The 24,405-nt window shown below is 45.6% G+C and overlaps 1 protein-coding gene across 1 annotated transcript in view; it reads right to left on the bottom strand.

Moving 5' to 3' along the window:
- Positions 1–241: 241 nt before the first annotated feature.
- Positions 242–24,405, bottom strand: part of OTOP1 (otopetrin 1) — a 40,266-nt gene continuing 16,102 nt past the window's right edge. Inside the window, exons 3-6 of the mRNA XM_055246321.2 lie at positions 19,045–19,103; positions 15,138–15,268; positions 9,463–10,400; positions 242–1,258 (exon numbers count right to left, since the gene is read on the bottom strand). Of these exons, the coding sequence (XP_055102296.1) occupies positions 1,088–1,258; positions 9,463–10,400; positions 15,138–15,268; positions 19,045–19,103 (1,299 nt within the window). The 3' untranslated portion in view covers positions 242–1,087. The remainder of the gene's footprint in view (positions 1,259–9,462; positions 10,401–15,137; positions 15,269–19,044; positions 19,104–24,405) is intronic.

Genomic DNA, 24,405 nt, shown 5'->3' with positions numbered 1-24,405 from the left:
AAACTATACGAAGTTCTCCCAAATGTCAATATTCCTTAGGGACCTTTGAAATATTTATAATCTTAATCTTTGGACTAGGCATCCTAATTGTAATTTTATATGTTAAAGAAGTAATTCTAAATATAGAAAATGCTTCACAAATATGGTTGATTTTTCAGAGTTACTTATAAAAGCAAAAAGTTATAAACACTGTAAAACCAACCATAGGAAACTATGTTAATTAAGGTACATTCACTTGATAGACTATCATACAGCATTAAAATGATATTTATAAAGAACTTATAACAATATGCGGGCAAGGTTTATGCCATATTGTTAAGTGGGAAAATAACTGAATACAAAATCAAATATGTTACATCACCATTCAAAGGTATAATAATGACAATAAAAAGAATCTCATCAACATGATCGGAAGAAATACACCAAGATATTAAAAGTAATTGTTAATTGAACAATGGCATCATAGGTGACTTTTTCTGTCTACTTTTCTGAAATATCCAAATTTTTTACAATAAACATGTATGCATTTACAGTGAAAGAGAGAACAGTGAAATTTCTTTTTAAAAATACTTGAAAATGATCACAAAAATGTGCCAACATTTCGGGTAAGAAATGTGTTTTTATATTGGTCTGTATACAAATTTCTATCCAGATCATAAAAATAGCTTCAAGAAATTAAACCTATTCAGAAACAATATAAACTCATTGTGATTGTGTCTAAATTCATAGGCTTTGAGAAGGATAAATTTTTTAAGTGTTAATTACTTTTTATGAAAAACAAACTGGATAGATTTTTTCCCAAGTCAGAATCACATTCTTCTAAATCATTTAGAAGGGAATAAAATAATTTGGGCTTGATTAGCATTTAACTAACAAGGACAGATTCCAGCCACCTCATGGATTTTGATCTAACTTGTTTACATTCATCAAGGGTGATGGGCAGTTCCAGCCCACAGGAAGCACAATCTTTGCAGACAAAAGGTGGCCCTTCTCATATTTGTCAGGCAATATTTGTCCAACCTGGCCACTCCCAGTTGGCTCCAATGAACTCTTGTTAGCTCACTCCTCAGTCTCTTGTGGACCCAGACTATATCTTACAATAGACCTCAAAGAGGGAGGCAGCTGCGTGCATTCGGTAGAAAATAGAAAAAGGCATGGCCAGGTTGACCACAATTATCCAGGGTTCAAAGCCAAAGACAATCTCCTCCAATCCGTTGTCATACTCAGGTCGACAGCCAAAGGCGGGAGGTATCCAAAGCTGCAAGAGAAGAGAAAATGGCCTGTGATGGGGAGCAGCTTCCAAGCCACCACGGAGGCCCCACTCAAGTCCCAGGCCTCATGGGAGCTGACCATGATGCACAGGGACTGAGTCACCCCTGACAGAACAATAAGGAGACCTCGCAGCGTTTCCCATCTCCACAGAAACCACCAAATCCTGGTCTGCCGTGATCCTGCTCACTTCCTCACCCACCCTTGCCTGCAATCCATCCCGAATGAGTGCTTTTTCAACCCATCCAACTCTCTCCATCCCTACAGCCCTCGCCCAGCCTCGGTTTCCTCATTTGAAAGATGGGAATTCTAACACGTGTCTGAGAGGGCTTAGATGAGAATTAAGTTTGCAAAACTGAAAGCAATGACTTTGTTTGTGTTGCTCACGGAACCTACACACTGTTCCCTGCTTCTCAGGCTCTTTTCTGTCCCAGTTCTCTCCCCCTCTGCCACCCCTTGACTTGTCAGGCTCCTCACTCCCGCTTCAGGCTGCACACTTCTTCAGCTTCCTCCACTCCCTGGCTGTGGCAGGCACCCTCTAAGATGACCCTCAATGATCCCCAGCTCCTGCAGTCACCCCCTTGTGGAGTCCCCACCCCTTGAGTGTGAGATGCACCTAACGACTCACTTCCAACTCAAAATATGGCAAAATACACAGGAAGTCACTTCTGAAATTAGGCTGCAAAAGGACCCGCTATCCCTCTTGCTCGTCTTCTCCTGTAAGACAGGTGGCAGAGCTGCCATGCTGTGAAGCACCCTATGCAGCAAGGGGCCCAGGGAGTACTCCCGTCAACAGCCAGCAAGGAACTCAGACCCTCAGTCCAACAAGCCACAGCTGAATCCTGCCAAGAGTCACAGGAGTAGATTTGGAAACAAATCCTCTGCCACCTCTCGCAAAGTCAAGCCTTGAAATGAATGCAGCTCCAGCCAACAGTTTCAACCTGGGAATCGCCCTGTGCAGAGACACTCAGCTAAAACTGTTGTTGGATTCATGTCAGAGAAACTATGAAATCATAAATGTACACTGTTTTAAGTTGCTGAGTATTGGGGTGGTCTCTTCCATAGCAATAGGTAACTGAGACACATAGCCTTCATTTGCATCCCATACAGAACACTCCCTGGTATATACAGCCGACCTCTGTATCCAGGGACCTGTGTCTGTGGATTGAACCAACCACAGATCAAAAATATTCAAAAAGTAGGCTGGGCACAGTGGCTCACACCTATAATCCCAGAACTTTGGGAGGCCGAGGCAGATGGATCACCTGAGGTCAAGAGTTCAAGACCAGCCTGGCCAACATGGTGAAACCCCATTTCTACTAAAAATGCAAAAAATTAGCCAGGTGTGGCTGCATGTGCCTGTAATCCCAGCTACTCAGGGGGCTGAGGCAGGAAAATCCCTTGAACCCGGGAGGTGAAGCTTGCAGTAAGCCAAGATCATGCCACTGCACTCCAGCCTGGGCAAATAGTGAAGCTCTGTCTCAAAAAATAAAAATAAATAAATTAAAAAAATAAAATGGTTGGTTATGTCTGTACTGAATATGTACAAACTTTCTTCTTGTCATTATTCTCTAAACAATACAGTGTAACAACTATTTACATAGCATTTAAATTGTATTAGGTATTCTAAGTAATCTAGAGATGTCTTAAAGGGTACAGGAGGATGAGTAGGTTACATGCAAATATTACCCCATTTTATATATAGGACTTTAGCATCTGTGCATTTGGTATCCACCACGGGGGCCCTGGAACCAAGACCCCTCTCTTCTACTTTGCTTACTGGCTGCTGTGACTCTTAGGAGCTCTCCTACCTGTTCAGCGGGTCCCTCCCAGTCTCCTTTGCTGTTTCACCCTTTGCTCTGCCTCTTAATGTTAGCCAGCGTCCAGGGCTCACTCCTGGGTCCCTTTCTATTCTCTCTACACATGAGCCCTGGGGCTCTCTCCCAGTCCCTGGTTGTAAATACCAGCTATAGGCCTATGACTTCCCAGTCTCAATCTCCAGCCTAGACCACTTCCAAGAACCCCAGACTCATAGTTTCCGGTGGCAACTTGAGTGTCTAAAACACATCTCAAACTCAACCCACCTTCCCCATTTCTCCATCTGCTCAGCTACATCATCCTCCCAGGTGGTCCATTGAGGCTCCAGGTGTCATCCTTATTTCCCTCCTACTCTCACAACCATGCTGCCTCCCATCCAGTCCATCAGCGCATCTCCACTGTGCGCCTCCAAAGCAGTATCTTCAGCCCGCCTGTGGCTCTCTCTCTCCACCTGTCCAGCCAGACTCTCACCTGGGCCACGGCGGTGGCCCCCTGCCTGGTCTCCCAGCTCAAACTAGGGCTCCACTTGGCCATCAGATTTACATTTTATGGAAATCAGATCCTGTCCCTACCTTAATTAAACCCCTAAAGTCTTCCCAAAATATTTAAAATAAAATCTACACTCCCGCTTGGGGTGATAAAGCGCTCTGTTGGCTGATTTCTAACCACCCACGCTTCTCCCCACTCACCTCATCCACGTGGCATGCAGCCCTTTTTCCTGTTTCTCAAACCAGACCCGCTCACTCCCACCGGGGGTTTTATACCAGCCATTGTTCCCTCTGCCCTGAACATGCGTGGCCAGCCCCTCCTTGTCTCACCTCACCCTTCAGCGAGGCCTTCCCGCTAAGCTGGTCCATCTGATCTACAATGGCCGCCCAGGAGCTATTTCCCACATCCTCCTTTTCCACTTCTCTGCTTAAAACGGGTACACTATAAGGTGTCTTTCTTGCTCAGCTGATGGTTTTGCCTGCTGTTGCCTGGTTTGTAAGCCCCATAAGAGGAAGACCAGAGATCTTGGTCATTGCTGTACCCTCACCATTCATAGCAGTCCCTGGACCTCTGTAGGTACTTAAGGGACACCTTTTAAAGGAAGGGTGAGAGGAAGGGAAAGGGAGACAGGGAGGAAAATGGAGAAGAAAGGAAGGCAGGAAAATGGGACCCTCTTTTCTGAAATCCACATCTTTATATGTGCTGTTTAGTTGGCTGCAAATTCTTGTTACTTATCCTATTGAGAAGTGGCCTATGACCTCTTTCCTTGAATCTAGATGGACTCTGTGACTACATGACTAATAAAATATGGCAGAAATGACACCATGCAGTTTCCAAGCCCAGGCCTTAGGAGACAGGCAGCTTCCAGTTCAATCTTTTGGAGGGTTGGCTCTGGGGCCCTGAGCCACCACATACGGAGTCCAACCACGCTGAGACGTCATGCTGGAGACCCACCTGTGGATGCTCCAGTCAAGAGTCCCGGCTGAGCCCAGCCTCCCAGCCACCCTCACCCAAGGCACCAGACCACGGAGCTTCTGGCCAAGGCTTCACCAACTTCACTTGATGCTGTGAGGAACAGAACTGCCCATCCAAGCCCTGCTAGAATTTCTAACCCACAAAGCCATGAGTCACAATAAATGCCATGAGGCAAAAACAGTCATGCATGTTGCTTTTGTCATACATTAGGGGTAGTTCATTGCATGGCAACAGAAAACCAAAGTATCTGTCTACTGGGTTCGTCCATGTGGATGCCACAGAGGCACCTGAAACAGAACACGTCCATTACTTAACTCTGGTCCTTCCTTCCACACTGACCTCCACCCACCGGTCCCAAGGTTGCCCCTTTTCCAGAGTCCTCCATCTCCAACCTAGTATCACCATCTCCCCAGGAACTCAAGTGTGAAGGCAGGGGTCATGTTTGGCATCTGTCACCCTTTGCGAGTTGCAACCTGGAGACCCTGGAGGGTGTTATGATGAGTGAAATAACCCAGTCACAAAAGGACTAATACTCCACAAATTCACTTATATGAGGAGTCTAGGAGTCAAATTCCTAGAGACTGAAAGAACGGTGGTTGTCAGGGGCTGGGGAGAATGGGGAGTTCATATTTAATGGGGGCAGAGTTTCAGTTTTGCCAGATGAGAAAAACCTGGAAATGGATGGTGTGATGTTTGCACAATGTGAACGTACTTCACTATACACTTGAAAGTGGGTGCAATGGGAAAGTTTATGTGGTGTGTTTTTTACCACAATTAAAAATATAATAAGATAAGCATGAGTCAGATTCCATCACTCTCAGTGTAGACCCTTACATGGTTTTCTGTTGTGTTTAGGATCGAGTCTTGGCTCACAGGCCCTGTGCTCCCAGATGCTGCCAGCATGACCCGTGCTCCCAGTCTCATGTCCAGTGAGCCCTGCCTTGCCTTGCATCCATCCCTTCCCCACACCTGCAGCTCTGCCCTGATAGTCTCTCACCCCAGCCCCATCCACACCCACCCTTAGAAGAGGCCTTCCCTGACCCATCTCCCACAGCACCCTGCCCTTCTCTGTCACCACACCCACCCTCTGTTATCTCCAGTGCCATGGCTCCTGGAAATTCAACTAACATTTCCATGTTGTCTCTGGAGTGGAGCCCACTCCACCTGGACATACACATCAGCACCTGCAGCTGGGGCCTCTGGACTGGCTCCCGATGCTGGAGAAGACAGCTCTTGCTCTCTGCCAGATGCCTTTAGCACCACCTGGGGTCAACCACAAGGTTTCAAAGTGCCACCCCATGAGCCAGCACGGGTATCCTAAGACTCCACCCTGCGATGATTTCCATACTCTTGTTCAATCCCCCAGAACCCAACCAGTGCCTGGGGGCATCATAGGCCAAGCACAGGGAGAGAGACCAAGCCCACCCTTCTCCTTGGACTGCGCCCTGGGTCTGGCTTTTGGGTCCTGACAGACCATTGATTGCCACTTGATTCTGATATTTCAGACAGTGCTATCTTTCTTCAAGTGGGTCCAAAAATGCAAGCCAAGTATTTCACCCAGTGGTCAACCAAAAAGGCAACCAGGGAAAAATAACTTTTCAGAATTTAGTTTTAAAAAGATATATTAGGCCAGGAGCAGTGGCTCACACCTGTAATCCCAGCACTTTGGGAGGCCTAGGCAGGCAGCTCACCTGAGGTCAGGAGTTCGAGACCACCCTGACCAACCTAGTGAAACCCTGTCTCTACTAAAAATAGAAAAATTAGCTGGGCATAGTGGTTGCATGTCTGTAGTCCCACCTCCTCAGGAGGCTGAGGCAGGAGAATCACTTGAACCTGGGAGGCGGAGGTTGCAGTGAGCCAAGATTGTGCCATTGCACTACAGCCTGGGCAACAGAGCAAGACTCCATCCCAAAATGTATGTATATTAATATTAATCACAGGATATGTACAAAAAGCATATACTTGAGGAAGATTCTAGAACTAGCTCTGACTTTATAAGAATTTGCATTTTGGAATATGCACCTCAAGAAAATGCAGCCGACTAGTATCTATCTCTCTTGTTAACTCTTTCAATTCTTGAGTCACTGCTGTGCCCCTGACATAGTCTCTGGCATACAGCATGTGCCTGGCAAATGTCTGTTAGATGGAGAAGAGGGTCTGCCTGCAGCCAAACTCTTCTGGGCCTTCCCCCTTCAGAGCCCCTCCTCACTGCCTAGCAAACTGAAGGAACCCGGGTGATCCAAGGCTAGGGCGGATCAGGTTTGCTTGGCAGACACACAGCCATTCTGACTTCTGAAGGCACTTTCCCAACTTTGCGTTCTCAGGGTGATATCAAAAGCTGCAGGCCCTGTATGCACCATCTGAAATTGAGGGGAGGAAGCTCAAAAGCCTCTGAGCTGCTGGGGCAACAGGGAGCTGCCTTGATAACGGAGGCTGGTAGCAGAGAGCTGACTTCACCCAGAGTGATGGGCAGGCACCTCTGTGGACTGGGGCACTCCCCTCCAGCCACCAGTCACCATCACTGCAGAGACTCATGTGGTGGCAAAGGCTGCTTCCCCCTCCTTCTCACCAACCCCCACCATCCTTCCTTTATGTATCTTTTAAAAAATCCCAACAGCATACAATGCTTCTTATTCCTTTTTCTTCTCTCCGTCTCTCCATCACTGCCCTGGCTCAAGCTCCTCCCCTTCCGCCCTGGGCTGTTGCAGGGCTTTCTCTCCCAGTCTTTCTGCTTCTGGCCCTATTTGTCTCCATCCTTGCTACACACAGCTACTGGGAGGATCATTCCAAAACACAAATCTGAGAGAGTCTTCCCTTGCCCTCAGCATAAAGACCAGACTCCAACCAGGCCTAGGAATCCCTGCTCAAGCCAGAGTCCACCTAGCTGGGTCCTCTCTCCTATTTCCCATTCTGCTACTCTGCTTAACACACATGGAATTTATGCCAAACTACTTAGTGCTCCCAAAACATGCCATGGTGTCTTTTGCCTCTGTGTGTTCACATATTGTGTGCCTCTGCCTGAAATGCTTTTCCCTGCCTTGATAACCTGGTGAACTTCCAGTCATTCCTTGCTGATGCAGACAGATGGGTGAGTGACTGTACACCTTCCTCTCCCTCGCTACCTTCCATCAGAGAGGATGGAAAGCAAACCATCCACTTCCCCAGCCTCCCTTGCAGCAAGGGGTGCCCACATGAGAGACACTGCCTGGCACCAGCCCTTCCCCGCTGCTTTCTGTCTTGAACCCAGATGTGAAGCCTGGTGCAGCTGCAGCCATCTCATGACCATGTGGCAACAAGCACCACACCACCGAAGTGACAAGATGAACAGTGCCGGGATGCCTGATGACATGGTTCAGCTGCCAGGCCAACCCCAAGCAGCCAACCTCTGGAATTCTCATGAGATAATTAAACATTGTTAAGACTGAAGACACTGCGAATCAAATTGCCTATCACTTGCAACCAAAAGCACTCCTGATTGACACTGGGCCTTACCTCAAGCACCCACTACTCACTGAAGTCCTTCTGGATCCCTGCTGCTAGTACACCTTGCACAAGTCCATCTCAGCACTTGTCCTGCTCACTGTATTAGATTTTCTCGTTCTCTCCCTCCCCCATTACACTGAGACCTTTTAGAGGAAAGAGACTGAGTCTTTCCACTTTAATCTTTAGTACCCTGCCCAGCCCCTAGCACACAGCAAGTCTTCAGTAGGTAGGTTTGTAGAATATAGCTCTATTTTCTAGCCTTATATTGTAATTTTGTACTTACAGTATTTTTATTACAAGCTGCCTCCATTCCTTATTTTAAAAAGGCAAGAGAAACCTAGATGTCCATCAATAATGGACTGGATAAAGAAAATGTATTATGGCCGGGTACAGTGGTTCACATCTGTAATCCCAGCACTTTTGGAGGCTGAGGCAGGAGGATTGTTTGAGCCCAGGAGTTCAAGACAAGCCTGGGCAGCACAGTGTGAACCTATCTCTACAAAAAAAAAAAAAAAAAAAAGTTTTGGCCAGGTGTGGTGGCTCACACCTGCAATCTTAGCACTTTGGGAGGCCTAGGTAGGTGGATCACTAGAGGTCAGAAGTTCGAAACCAGCCTGGCCAACATGGTGAAACCCCATCTCTACTAAAAATATTTTCAAAAATTAGCCAGGTGTGGTGGCAGGTGCCTGTAATCCCAGCTGCTCTGGAGGCTGAGGCAGGAGAATCACTTCAACTCGGGAGGCAGAGGTTGCAGTGAGCCAAGATTGCACCATTGCACTGTAGCCTGGGCAACAAGAGTGAAACTCCATCTCAAAAAAAAAAAAAAGTTTTTTAAATTAGCCAGGTGTGGTGGCACATGCCTGTGGTCCCAGCAACTCAGGAGGCTGAGATGGGAGGCTTGCTTGAGCACAGGAGGTCAAAGCTGCAGTGAGCTGTGATTATGCCACTGCACTCCAGCCTGGGCAACAGGGCACGACCCTGTCTCAAAAAAATAAATAAATAGAAAATGTGGTAGCTCTACACCATGGGATATTATGCAGCCTTAAAAAAGAATGAAATCACATTGTTTGCAGCAACCTGGATAGAACTGGAGTCCTTATCCTAAGTGAATTAACACAGGAACAGAAAACCAAATAGCACATGTCCTGTCTTATAAGTGGGAGCTAAACATTGGGTACTCATGAACACAAAGATATGAACAATAGACACTACTAGGGACTACTAGGGGGAGAGGTCAGAAGTGGGGTGCAGGGTGAAAAACTACCTATCGGGTACTATGCTCATTACCTGGGTGACGGGATCATTTGTGCACCAAACCTCAGTGACACGCAATTTACCCATGTAACAAATCTGCATGTGTACCCCTTGAACCTAAAATGAAAGTTTAAAGCAAAATTAAAAGAATAAGAATAACTTGGTGCAGATTACCGAAATATTGCAGAGGAATAAGAAGGCTGCAATATTCCTCAGGATTTTTCTCTTGGCGTTGCCCTGTAAGAAACGAGGAAGGTGGACTGGGCTTGGGCTCCCTCCCCAGCTGCTCTCCTCCTGCTTCTCCTCCTCCTTGTCACAGCTTTCTCTCATGCACACATTTACATTGGCTGCTGGTGGCATGTCCTTGCCCCGGGGAGCCACATCTCCAGCCACACCTCCACTCTTGAGGCAGGAAGAAGCAAGGGGCATGGTGTTGCCATTGCAGACTGTGACCACCCGAAGGGTTTGGATGTCCTCAGAGAGTTTTTCAGGCTCTCGGTGAATGGATTCAAAGATGAAGAGGTTCTGGATGTATTTCTCCACGATCACCAGGATGGAGTAGGGCAGGTTGTACCAGGTGTAGTGGGGGTGGTCCTCAGCACAGAGGATGGCCAAGATTGAGCCCCAGGAGATAAGCCAGGAGCCCGAGGCAGTGCCCACCAAGAGGTCCGAGTCCAGTTTGCGGGCTGGATTTTTGGACTCGTCCAGTGATTTCTCATCTATCCTGTAAATCCGGATTCCAGCCAGCGCCGCAGCCCCCATAAGCATCATCAGGGTGATGGCATACAGGTAGAACATGATGAGTGCCGACTCGCTCTTGGTCTTGGAGCGCCCAATATGAATCAGGTACACCACCACCACGGCAATGGTGGCGGCCAGAGCGGTCAGGCCCAGGACTGCGCCCATCATGACCCCATCAGACTTGAACTGCATCTTCTGGTGCTGATGGCTGTCAACTTTGCGCCCGATGTTCTTCCACAGGACGTAGAGCATTGTGGAGGCCAGGATCTGATACTCTATGTTGAAAGGGTAGAGGTAGTAGATCCCATGGGAGATGGCAGTGCAGAGAGTTGGCGGCGTGCAGTTACACTGTGGTGTGTGGTCATCTAAAACTAGGGGAGACAGGTAGATCACACAGGAGGGCGATTAGCAGGTGCAAGGGAGAGCAGAAAAGCACAGAAAACCATTTCCACTGTGGATTCAGGCTTGGGTCTTCCCACTGGATTACAAGCGTTATTTATCATGTCATGGCTTATTATCATGTTTAATATCATGGCTAAGTTGATAGCCCTGAGTATCCCCAAAGCATATTCATTACCTAAATCACATTTATTTGGTGGGTTGCCAAAGAGGATAGAGAAGATGACTCTGTTGTTGTAAACAATAGATATGTAGATGATAGATAGGTAGATGGATACACAAACACACAGACAGATGGAAAAAATCTGGAAGGACACAAACTAAAATGTCAACAATGGTTATCTCTGGGTGGAAAAATGACAGATGATTTTTAATCTCTTCTAGATTTTGCTTCCCTGTATTTTCTAAATTTTCTCTGTGAAGATGATTTACATGTGTTATTTTTTAACATTATTTTTAAAAAATACTTTCTGGAGAAAATGCCCCTTTTAATTAGCAAAAGATATGCCTCTTAAGACTCCAGTGCTAGCAAGCATGCAGGAGACAGGCGCTCTCCGATATCAGTGTGGGGAAAGTAAATGGGCACCACCTTCTGGGAGAGAAGCTGGCTGCGGTATGAAGGGCCCTTTCATCACAGGAGGGCAGATGCTGCAAGTAAATGAAGAAACAGGTCACCAAAGCCCTAAAGGCAATGCAGTCTCTGATCCATAATTCCATTCCTTTCATTCTACCATTCTACTCAACGGGACAAATAAAAAAATGTAATCAAAGAGTCAGGTAAGGCCAGGAGTGGTGACTCAGCCCTGTAATCCCAGCACTTTGGGAGGCCAAGGCAGGCGGATCACTTGAGGTCAGGAGTTCAAGACCAGCCTGGCCAACATGGTGAAACCTCATCTCTATTAAAACTACAAAAATTAGCCAGGTGTGATCACAAGCCTGTAATACCTACTTGGGAGGCTGAGGCAGGAGAATCGCTTGAACCTGGGAGGCAGAGGTTGCAGTGAGCTGAGATCGTGCCACTGCACTCCAGCCTAGGTGACAGAGCGAGATTCAGTCTCAAAAAATAATTAAAAAAAAAAAAAGTCAGGTAAAATTGTGTGTGTGTGTGTGTGTGTGTGAGAGAGAGAGAGAGAGAGGAACAGCTCAATGTCCAACAATTTAGAAATTGTTAAGTAAATTTTAGTATATCCCAACAATGAGATAGTAGACAGCCACTGCACATTATAATTAAGATGTGCTTTATGGTTGTGGGTATTTGGAGGGTTTTTTGGTTTTGTTTTTTGTTTGTTTGTTTTGAGACAGAGCCTCCTTCGGTTGCCCAGGCTAGAGTGCTGTGGCACAGTCTTGGCTCACTGCAACCTCAGCCTTCTGTGCTCAAGCATCCTCCTACTTCAGCCTGCTGAGTAGCTGGGACCACAGGCCTGTGCCACCACGCCCAGCTAATTTTTATATTTTTTTGTAGAGATAGGGTTCTGCCATGTTGGCCAGGTTGGTCTGGAACTCCTGGGCTCACACGATCCGCCCGCCTCAGCCTCCCAAAGTTCTGGGATTAAAGGCATGAGCCACCGCACCCAGCCAGGATGTGTTTTAATATTAAGAAAGTAGGCCGGGCGCGGTGGCTCAAGCCTGTAATCCCAGCACTTTGGGAGGCCGAGGCGGGCGGATCACGAGGTCAGGAGATCGAGACCATCCTGGCTAACACGGTGAAACCCCGTCTCTACTAAAAATACAAAAAATTAGCCGGGTGTGTTGGCGGGCACCTGTAGTCCCAGCTACTCGGGAGGCTGAGGCAGGAGAATGGCGTGAACCCGGGAGGCGGAGCTTGCAGTGAGCCAAGATCGCGCCACTGCACTCCAGCCTGGGGCACAGAGCAAGACTCCGTCTCAAAAAAAAAAAAAAAGAAAGTAATCTCGTTTCAAGGAAAATGGAAAAAAGTAAGAACAAACTATATCTATTTTTTTGATGCAAGTCACAACCCAGTACCAGGCTGTAAAATCAGGTAGCAACCAACTTTTTTGTAGCAGAAATAATTTTCAATGGACTAGAATAGGATAGAATGGAGTGGAATCAATGACGATAAAACTTAGAAGCGTCTCTGATATAGTAAAATTAAGTATTGTTTCATCAAGCATACACACATAGGTATGTGCATGTTTGGGTTACAATGTAAAATCTCTCTCTTATTGAAGTTTGCAATAAAAAAAGATCAAATTTATAGTATAAAATCAACTATAAATAAATGGCACACTACAAAAAATAACCAAACGTTCACAGCATTTACTACATTTCTGGGTAAGTGTTGTGAATTTTTTTGCTTCACGCTTTGTCATTGTTTTAGTTTATGATATGTATATATTACTTATAAAATCTGAGAAAAGCAGCTGGGCATGGTGGCTCAGGCCTGTAATCCTGGCACTTTGGAAGGCCGAGGGGGGTGGATCACAAGGTCAGGAGATTGAGACCATCCTGGCTAACATGGTGAAACCCTGTCTCTACTAAAAATACAGAAAATTAGCCAGGCATGGTGGCGGGCACCTGTAGTCCCAGCTACTCGGGAGGCTGAGGCAGGAGAATAGTGTGACCCCGGGAGGCAGAGCTTGCAGGAGCCGAGACCATGCCACTGCACTCCAGCCTGGGCGACGAGCGAGACTCTGTTTAAAAAAAAAAAAAAAAAAAAAAAAATCTGAGAAAAACTATATTGTAGCATTAATTTTACTTTCACAGAACACTATGAAATTTTCTTTTTCTTTTTTTTTCTTTTTTATGTAGTGTCTCCCTCTGTTGCCCAGGCTGGAGTGCAGTGGCACAAACAGCTCACTGCAGCCTTGACTTCTTGGGCTCAATTGATCCTCCTGCATCAGCCTCCCATGTAGCTATAGCTGGGACCACGAGCCCATGCCACCATGCCTGGCTTTTTTTTTTTTTTTTTCAGAGCTGAGGTCTTCCTTTGTTGCCCAGGCTGGTCTCAAATTCCTAGGCTAAAGCAATGCTCCTGCCTTGGGGTTACAAAGTGCTCAGATTACAGGCGTGAGTCACTGCCCCCGGTAATAATCTTCGATTCATATAGGGGTTCCCTAGCACTTAAAATTCAATATGGTGTTATGCAGAAGATGAGGGAAGAAATCAGGAGGAAAAGTTCAGAATAACAGAATGTTAGAGCTGACAGAGTCCTTTTGTAGAAAATTAATCCAACCTCTTCTTTCGCAGAAGGCCTTGAAGCCAGATTGTTGGGATTCAAATCATGGCTTGATCACGTGTTCACTGTGTTACCCTGGGCTAACTTCTCCACGGCTTGGTGGCTTCATCCATATAATGAGGTTAATATTGTCTACCTGAGGCCAGGCACAGTGGCTCACGCCTGTAATCCCAACACTTTGGGAGGCCAAGGCAGGTGGATCACAAGGCCAGGAGTTCAAGACCAGCCTGGGCAACATAGTGAAACCCTGTCTCTACTAAAAATACAAAAATTAGCCAGGCGTGGTGGCACGCGCCTGTAGTCCCAGCTACTCAGGAAGCTGAGGCAGGAGAATCACTTGAACCTGGGAGGCAGAGGTTGCAGTGAGCTGAGGTCGCGCCACTGTACTCCAGCTTAGGCAATAGAGTGAGACTCTGTCTCAAAAAAATAAATAAAATAAAATAAATATATATATATACACACACATATATAGCCTACCAGAGAGTGTGGGGGTACAAATTAAATGACATGTGTAAATTTCCAAGAACAGCGGCAGGCACTCAGCAAATGCTTAATAAAAATTTACTTTTGTTATTCTTGTCATTGCTGCTACTAATATTGATACCAAGGAGGACATGAGGTCCAAACACCAAGAGTGGCTGCTGGTTGGGGGTGGTGACTTCGTTGTCTCCACCCCACTGATGATGAAACAGGTTCAAAGTGGCTCTCCAGGACAGCCTGGGTTTACACAGCTGGCACAGACTTGCTGCATGTTAAGGCCGGAGGGGATCTTTGCAAGTGCATGATTTGGATATCTTCACTTTACAAATGAGAAAAGGGAGGCTCAGAGAGATTGAATGTCTTCTAAAGGTCACACAGCTTGTACATGATGGGAACTAACCTGAGACACCCAGTTCCCTGCCCCACATTCCCCTCAGCCTGAATGTTCTCATATAGAAGTGACATATTGTAAATTCTAAAGGATTTTAGATGAAAATATAAAGATTAACCCAACAGGCTCTCAAATAGAACAAGGTGGAACAGACATGAGCTAGAATTATAAGCCAACTACAGTTAAATTAAAACTTTAAATGAACTACAGCCTATTAACCACAACCTACCATTAGACTTCTATGAATTTTTAAAAGCCATACTTTCACTAGAAAGAACTGGTAATAGAGGTTTAATTAAAAACACAAGCAGAGGCAACCATCAATCTTCTGTAGTTGAAAACAAAGACATTTATTTCTGCAGCAAACTGGACCATGAGAAATGGCCATCAGAATTGATCAGCGTGGGTCTTACAAGTCCCTGAGTCATGGAAGAAACCTTTAATTATGCTCAGTACACATCACTTATGAGAGATTCAGGTTTTGGAAGATTTTCAACAACAGGGGGCTGTCTGGCTGATGCTGAGTTGGGTGGCCCTGCAGTTCTTTGGAACCTGCACTCCATCTCTGAACACTGTGGACTCTGCAGGTTTCCGAGACATTCCAACATGGCAGAAGGGCCACTCACCTCTCTCACCACTCACCTGTTGTTATGTTCCCAAAGCCCAGAGTGATGAGCCGTTCCTTGTGCTCATTGAGTTGGTGCTTTGACTCATTGAGGACGCTGTTGGCCCACAGAAGCAGGTTGGTGAACACCGAGTGGATCACCCCAAACCTGAAAAACACAAGGACTCAGTTCTCAAGCAGCCCTGGGAGAGCCTCAGGCACCACGGGGTGAGACAGACATGTGCACACAAATACATGGCTCCTTCTCAGCCATGATTCTGGTTTCACCTGGCAGTTCAGGCTCTGGGTGGGCCCCCTGCCTGGCTGGGTGGGGCAGATCCGTGGAACCTTCCAAAACCACAGAACCTTGGCATTCAGCCTTAGTCTTGAACTTGCCAGTACTCAACTCAATGCCTATAGGAGATCAAAGAAGCTGGGTCTTGGAAGCAGAGCTAGAGGGATGAAAATTTACTAAAAGCAGACAACCCACCCTACCACACCCCAAATCTTTTTCCCAGAAAGGAAGAGGAGAGGAGAGGAGAGGAGAAAACAATGAGGGAAAGATGAAAGAGTACCATTGGAAATCTGGAGAGCAGGTCCACCCTTACTGCTGATTGGCCAACCCCAACCATCATCCACCCCCTCTGCCATGCCACCTACTTCTAAGGACACTGAAACAAGTCAGAGACTCCTTGGCAGCTAGAAATGGCCATTCTGGCCAGTGAGATGTGAGCTTTAGTCTACTGGGCACTACAGAAAAGCTTTTGCTTTCCTGACAAAAGAAACAAGAATAAGAAAAGTCTGCTATGGTCCCTTTCTCCTTTTTATCTAGCCTTGAATGTGGACTTGAAGGCTGGAGTTGTGGCGGCCATCTTAAGACCATAAGACTGGCCAGGCGCGGTGGCTCACGCTTGTAATCCCAGCACTTTGGGAGGCCGAGGCGGGCGGATCACGAGGTCAGGAGATCAAGACCACGGTGAAACCCCGTCTCGACTAAAAATACAAAAAAATTAGCCGGGCGTGGTGGCGGGCGCCTGTAGTCCCAGCTACTCGGAGAGGCTGAGGCAGGAGAATGGCGTGAACCCGGGAGGCGGAGCTTGCAGTGAGCCGAGATTGTGCCACTGCACTCCAGCCTGAGCGACAGAGCGAGACTCTGTCTCAAAAAAAAAAAAAAAAAAGACCATAAGACAGCCGGCTTGGGCTAAAGCTACAGCCCACTGAGGATTGCAGAGTGGAAATCTAGAAAAAGCCTGCTTGGTAATGACATTGCTGAGCTGTGGGAGATCCAGACAGGCTCAAGAATGAGCCCATGGTCATACAGGGAGTAAGCAGCCACATGGAGGGTTGTGGAGTCGGTAAGCAGCAGAGCTCTTCCCAGTCTGACTCCAGAGCCCTGCCCCTGGCTCTGTGCCATGCTGCCTCCTAAGGCAGAAGATAGAAAAGAGAACTAAGTGGAAGGTAGACCCTGGACTCTGGGTAGCAGGCTAGAGATCCATGGGGAATGCAGTCCCCATAGGGTCACTGATTTCTTCAAATACTCCAAAGTCTTCCTATACCTGCAGGCTTAAGATGTATTCACATTGGTAGCTTTCAGGGTACTTAGCAATGTGCCTCGCAGGTAGCAGGTGCAGCAAACACTGGTGATTTGAGAGAGGTATTCTTTAAAAATTTCTGTGGAATTGATCACTCCTAAATTGGAGAGCAGAGGCCCACAGGAAGCATGATTCTGGTTTCACCTGGCAGTTCAGGCTCTGGGTGGGTCCCCTGCCTGGCTGGGAGGGGCAGATCCATGGAACCTTCCAAAACCACAGAATCTTGGCATTCAGCCTTAGTCTTGAACTTGCCAGTACTCAACTCAATGCCCATAGGACATCAAAGAAGCTGGATCTTGGAAGCAGAGCTAGAGGGATGAAAATTTACTAAAAGCAGACAACCAAAGAGAACCCTCGTCCATTATCTGCCCACAGGAAAAATGGTGCAACCTCATCCTCAACTTTGACCCTGCCTCTCCTCTCAGTTTTAACCTCAGCTGATCTCTCTGGGGCTCTCTCGGGAAACTGCAGGCAAAACCTTGCCTCATTTGAATCCTGGCTTCCTTTGGCATAATGTCCAAGCACAATTGGAGAAGGAAACAGAATGCCAGGGTGTCTGAGTCAGGTGTTTGCCCATCTGTTTGCCCCTTGCGCTTGCGCAGTTGCTGTAGATCATGGCCAGCCTTCCCTGGGGCGTCTGGGAAGCATTATATAGAGCCTTTGACAAACGCAGACAATGCTGTTTGCCTCATACTGGCTGGCTTTTCTTTTACTCATAATGCACACAGCTCCCCTTTCTTCTCTCATTTTTCCTGGTCCACATGGCACTGTCCAGTCCCAGGCCCACTGAACTCAAGGAGGTAGCACTGTTGCCACGCATGACTGCAAACTGTTCTGCCATGCAAGCTCCCTGCAAGCTGGCAGCCCCCTGTTGGCTTGATCTGGAAATGGTCCACAAACCAAGGGCAGACGTCATTTTCTCATGCCAGGCTGCCTTTCTCATCACTGGATTTGACAATCCCCGACTACAGTAAAGGGAAGGCTCTCATGAGCCATTTCTATCTCAGTGTATGTTTCCTTCATCTGTGTGTGTGTGTGCATGGTGCCTTCTTTTTTTTTTCTCTTTTTGAGACGGAATCTCGCTCTGTTGCCCAGGCTGGAGTGCAGTGGCGCGATCTCGGCTCACTGCAACCTCTGTCTCCTGGGTTCAAGGATTCTTCTGCCTGAGCCTCCAGAGTAGCTGGGACTACCGGCGCGCACCACCACACCCAGCTAATTTTTTTTGTATTTTTAGTAGAGATGGGGTTTCACCATATTGGCCAGGCTGGTCTCAAACTCCTGACCTCGTGATCCGCCCTCCTGGGCCTCCCAAAGTGCTGGGATTACAGGCGTGAGCCACCGCGCCCGGTCCTACATGGTGCTTTCTTACGTGGTAACAACACCTTGCAGTTAGGAGATTCACTCCATTACCCTGTCGATTCTTTCCTTCCATCCTCACCATCCCCTGGGACGGTGGTGGGTGGACCTAGTAACAGATCCGACACTTGCTGAGTGCCTGTTACACGGTGCTTTACATCAATTCCTTCATTCAGTCCTTGAGGCAGGCTATGTTATTTCCTCTGAAAGAAACCAATAGATTCTTCTCTACAATACTGAAGATTATCAAGCGGCAGAAGGTTAAAAATGCAGGGGACATTGCCTCTCCCTGTGCCTGCCTGAAGGCAGGATGGCAATTCACAAAAACGAAAGATCTTGCTTCCTCCCCTTCCTTTCCTGCATACAGAAAGAGATGTGAGTTTTGTTCTTACTGGGGACAGCTCTGGGCTCTTACCAGCTCAGAAAGGAGGCCAGCAGAGATAAGAGAATCTGGGAGCAAATTTAGCTTTGTTTTGTCCTTATAGGATTTATGGCTCTTTGTTAAAATACTATCTAAGCAAGGCCCCTAAACCACTGCCTTAAGAGAAATACGTTAGAACTGAGGTCCCTCCCACATGATGGGCACACGGCAAGTGTCAATAAACTCCTGCTAGTTTTTCTCTTGTTAATCTGATCTTTGTTTTCAGGACAGCATCTCAACTGAGAATTTATGAGGGTTAAAAAAAGAAATTACATTTTCTTCCCTTCATCTCCTCATCTTTATAGATGAGGAAACTGAGGGTCATAAGGGAAAAGTGTCTAAGATGCAGATTCAGATTCAAAGTTCAAGCCCACCCCATGCTACTTCTGGACCTGTCCCATGGAGAAGCCAAAAGCAGCAACCCTCTTCTCTTGGCCACAAGTGAGAGCTCAGCTTTCAGGACCGAGTGGAGAGTTGGTCTGTTTTTATAACCAAAGCAAGATGGCAGTGATGAGTTTTGATAATTCTAAATGAATGCCAAATTCAACATATAAAGCAATTACCCACAATTTTTACCTTTCCAATGTTTTGAAAGACTGGATAATATCCTTTGCATGCCCCCAGAGAAAATATACCTAGATGGAAATAAAGAAAGAAAAGAAAAATCGGTGAGACACTCATCTTTACACTTGCAAACTTGAGAAGCTATAAAACTCAAAGAAAAGGTATGAGAAAATGCTGGGACATCAGTGACCTCCTACTCCATCTTAGGTGGCAGTGCCACTCCTCATTGGGGACAATGATCCAGGAGTACTGTGCAGAAAAATAAAGTGAGGCCTCTTGGTTCAGGAAGAAATGTTGCTGCAATCGATTAAGGATGTCTTCTGTGATATGGGGTGATGGAGGATGTCTGCTGTGGGACAGGGTATGGAAGTAGTAGCCTGCTTGACGTTAATCCTATAACTAGTTTATGTCACATGTTAGTTTTCATCCAAGAAATATTCACTGTACAGTTACTCTGTGCCAGTGGCCAGAAAGGAAATGTTGAGAGTTTTAAATAAATAATGAAATTGATTTGGGCTGGTCTTTTATTTCACTCTATGACATATGCTAGGCAGTCCCCTGGCTATGCAGTCACTAGCAGCATACAGGGAAGGGATTGAAATCATGGATGCTATATAGTATCAGACCTGTGAAAATCCTGACTTGCTCACCAAATAGCCCATGGCCTTGGGCAAGTCAGGGAACCTTGCTGAATCTGTTTTCCCATAGGAACTTACCCTAGAGGGTGTTGAGAGCAATTAAATGAAATGATCAATGTCAATCACTTAGACTAGCACCTGAAGAAGCCTGTATGTTTTCAATAAATATTCTCCACTGTTAACTCACTAATTGACTGAAATTGTCTGAGCTCCTCCTATATAACAGGCATTATTTGGGCTTCTAAAATGTTTTGGGCTTCATTTTAGAGATAAACACATATTGAGCACCTACTGCATGCCAAACACTGCTAGGCATTTTATAAATTTGTCTCATTTAATCTTTATTCTCTAGTTAAGAGTTATAAAAATAAAATCAGACAGTACAAAATAAAATACACTTACACATATCACCTCTTTCACATTCTTTTACCTAAGATTTACTGTCTTACTCAGGAATACACATTCAGGGCATTAACTGTCTTGAAACATCCAATAATAAAAACAGACAGCAGTGACTCCTTGTTAAAGCATTCAGCCCAATAATAGGGAAACAGTTAAGTAAATTAGCAATTATCAATGATTTGAAACTAGACAGCCATTTAATTGATGCTTTTTATAAAAACTACCTACCAACATTGAAAACTTTTTTTAGTGAAAAACTTGTAATGGAAAATTCTATACCCACAAACTTTGAGAAGACTGTACACTTTAAGTACAAGGAATGGAAGAAATACATAAAAACAATAGCAAATGCTGGTTTCAGTTGATTTCCTTACAGGTGCATTTTTATTATCTTTCCCATTTTTTCTCAGTAATGTTACATTATATTTTTTAAAGAAATGCTTTTTGCTTTTTTTTTTTTAGAATTACCATATGGTCCAGCAATACCACTTCTGTATATATATATATATATATATACACACACACATATACATATATCCAAAAGAAGTGAAAGCAAGTTCTCACGAAGATATTTGTCCACCTATGTTCATAGCAGCATTATTCTCAATAGCCAAGCGGTAGAAGCAACTGAAGTGCCCACTGATGGATGAGTGGATGATCAAAATGTAATATAAACCAAAAAGTACCTGAGACAGGTCTCAATCAATTTGGAAGCTTATTTTGCCAAGATTAAGGACACGCACCTGGGAGACAGGTCTGTGCCTTTCCTTACAGATGATTTTGAGGGCTTCAGTATTTTAAAGAGAAAGGGCAAATACTGGGAAACAAGGAAGAAATTTTTTTATAAAGGTGTGGGTAGATAAGAGGCAAATGGTTGCATTCTTTTGAGTCTTTGATCAGCCGTTCACATGTGAGAGAGGGTAGAGGAATAGTTGCTTATGCATCCGTCTAGCTCAGTGAACCTGCATTTCTACTAAGATAAAACAAATGTCGGGCACAGGAAGCCATCGGGTATGCATTTGTCTCAGTTGAGCAGAGGGATGACTTTGAGCTCTGTCCTTTATCCTGTGCCTGTGAAGAGCAGCTATCCATTTACGTTGTGAGGGTGAAATTTAACACAGCTGTTTTAGGGTAAAGATCTTGGAGCCCACGAGGAATTTCCTAGTGGACAAATTGTGAGGGAGGTTTGTAGCTTTTTAAAATCTTTAAAATCTTTGTAGCAATCTTTTTTAGGAATAGTATGGGAGGCAGGTTTGCCTGACGCAGTTCCCAGCTTGACTTTTCCCTTCGGCTTAGTGATTTTGGGGCCCCAAGATTTATTTTCCTTTCACAGTGGTATAGACATACAATGGAATTTTACTCAATCTTAAAAAGGAAGAAAATTCTGATACATGCTACATCATGGATGACCCTTGAGAACGTTACGCTGTGAGAAATAAGCCAGACACAAGAAGACCAATACTGTATGATTCAATTTGTATGAGGCATCTAGAATATTCAAACTCATAAAGACAGAAAGTAGAACAGAGTTTGCCAAAAGCCGGAGGAGGAGGAAATAGAGAGTTGTTTAGTGGGCTCAGAGTTTTTTTGCAAGATGAAAAAGGTCTGCAGATTGGTTGTACAACAAGTGAATGTACTTAACATTAACGAACCGTACGCTTAAAATGACTAAGATGGTAAATGTTATGTGATTGTCAACCTGAAAAAAAAAAGACACTAGAGAAAATTATCACTAAATATGTTGGATTTACTTGGAAATAGAAATAGGAATTACAATCTAGAATGCATGGAATGGCAAGCCACCAGCGCATTTGGTGAGGGAAGGGTAAGGAGGAGCTGTTATTAGCAAAGAGAGATTTACATAATCCACTGAGAAAAAGAGTTCATCGGTTCTAGAGGCTCAAAGCCAGAGTTGTCACCAGTTCATTGGTGGAGATGCCAGTGCTGGGAAGCGTTCTTTCAAGAGCATCTTATCTGCTCTACTGCAGTCCTAAAGGATGTCTAGTGATGTCCAGCCTCTTCAAAGCAGGAGATGCATGAAAGGTTTTTAGAAAGTCCTTGGAAACACTTTGTATCTCAGACACGTAGGCAGGAGTCCCCTCTCCTTGGTGCTTTCCCAGGCCCATTTTGCCTGGGTCTGACAAAAGCGATTTCATCCTGATATCTACAGGTTTTTCAGTATTTGCCACAATTTTAAAATAAATACTCTGTTTTTTAGAACAGCGCCTAATTGTTATATATGTATATATATGTGTGTGTATATATGCATATATATGTATATATCTGTATATATATGTGTGTATATATATATATATATACTTTTTTCCATTCTCCAGTCATCTAATGTAGCAAAAGCACGTGGTTAAGTGTCCAACAGGTATAGAATGATTAATTCATTGACTTGCCTGGCCAATAAAATGCCTTAAATTAGAAAGCTAGGATCTCCAACCCACCAACTAAGAGGGATATTTTGAAAATTCACATCTATCCCAGTCATTCTTCTGCCTAAAGCCTTCAGTGGCTCCCCACTGCCCTCAAGGTGAAGCCCAAGCCCCTAGGTGGTGGTCAGCCTTGACCAAGAATTTGCTGCACACCTAGCCCTGTGCCAAGTGCTTTTCATACATCTGTGCTTTTAATCTCTACAACGAGCCCATGAAATAGGTACTGTGATTGCAAGTAAGACCCACGAGGCCCAGAGAAGTTAAGAAATTTGCGTGAAGTCACACAGCTGTGGTCAGAGCCAGAGTCATGCAATCTGACCAGAGTGCAAGCTTACAAGCCCTACACCAAACAGGGATCCAGCCCGTGCCCACACATCACCCCCCTACCCTACCCCACTGTGAGGAAAGACTGCACATCCCAAAGACACCCTCTTCCAGTGGCCTCTGACCCACTACCCCTGTGCTCCTCCCTCTCTCACAAACGGTTCTGGGACCTTCCCTGGCAGAAATCGACCCTCACCCCAAGCTGCCGAAATGCCCTCCTTTGTGCTCCCTCATTGCTCTGAGACACTCTGGTCAAAGCAATGAGCCCAGTGTTGTCAGTGTTTTGGGGACTGTCTCTCACCTAACTGACACCCCTATGGTGTGTGCCACAGACCACGGCTTTGCACCCTTGTATTCCCCATGCTGAGAACAATGTTCATCCAGTATTTAAAGATGAACTGCATGAAAAATGAATGAATGAACGAACACAGTTCGTTCTGGCCTCATTAAAGCTTTCCACATTGTCACTGTATCACTATAAGGCTCTGTCTTCATGGGATTTGGCTCCCCTGGAATGAGCAGCCAATTATCTTTGATCAGCTTGGGCTGCCATAACAAAGGACCACAGACAATCAGCTTCAACAACAGGAATTTCTCTTCTCAGCATCCTGGGGCTAGAAATCCAAGATCAAGGTGTTGGTTCCTTTTGAGGCCTCTCTCTTTGGCTTGTAGATGGTCAATTTCCTCCAGTGTCTTTACATAGCTGTTTCTCTATGTGTGTCTGTGTCCTTCTCTCCTCTTCTTATAAAGACACCAGGCCAGGCGCGGTCCTTCACGCTTGTAATCCCAATACTTTGGGAGGCCAAGGCAGGTGGATTGCCTGAGGTCAGGAGTTCGAGACCAGCCTGGCCAACATGGTGAAACCTCATCTCTACTAAAAATACAAAAATTAGATGGGCCTGGTGGCAGGTGACTGTCATCGGAGCTACTTGGGAGACTGAGGCAAGAGAATTGCTTCAACCCAGGAGATCAAGTTGCAGTGAGCTGAGATTATGCCATTGCACTGCAGCCTGGGCAACAAGCAAAATTCCGTCTCAAAAAAATAAAAAATAAAGACACCAGGCATATTGAATTTGGGCCACCCTAATGATCTTATTTAACCTCAATTTCCTCTAAACGACCCTATCTCCAAATAAGGTCACATGCTCAGGTACTGAGAATGAGGGTTTCAGCATATGAATTTCCCAGGGGATACAACTCAGTCCATAACAGCTTTCAAGTGCAAGGCAGCCCCTCCAAATGAGCCCCTCGGCAAGCTCCTCAGTGATCCCACCATGCCACTGTGGAGCTAAACTGTTTCCAGGCTCACTGGGCATGTTCTGTCTGTTAGCTTCACTGTTTGAGAATGTGTTTGATCTAGAGAAACACTCTAAGGCCCTCCAGTGCTGTCTGGTAAGTCAGCTGGGGGTACAAGCTGAAAGTCACTTTGGATAAAAGATGAAGCTTTAAAAATGTCATCCCTGGTTTTCTAGAGGTAGAAAACTTTCCAAAGAACCTTCTCAATATCCAAAAATATTTCTAGCAATGGCAGTATCACTAGAACAAGTTCATGGTCTTCCAGGGTGACT

This window comes from Symphalangus syndactylus, chromosome 16 (genome assembly GCF_028878055.3).
Source record: "Symphalangus syndactylus isolate Jambi chromosome 16, NHGRI_mSymSyn1-v2.1_pri, whole genome shotgun sequence".
Classification (NCBI taxonomy): Eukaryota; Metazoa; Chordata; class Mammalia; order Primates; family Hylobatidae; genus Symphalangus; species Symphalangus syndactylus.
This window is presented reverse-complemented; position numbering and strand designations above follow the sequence as displayed.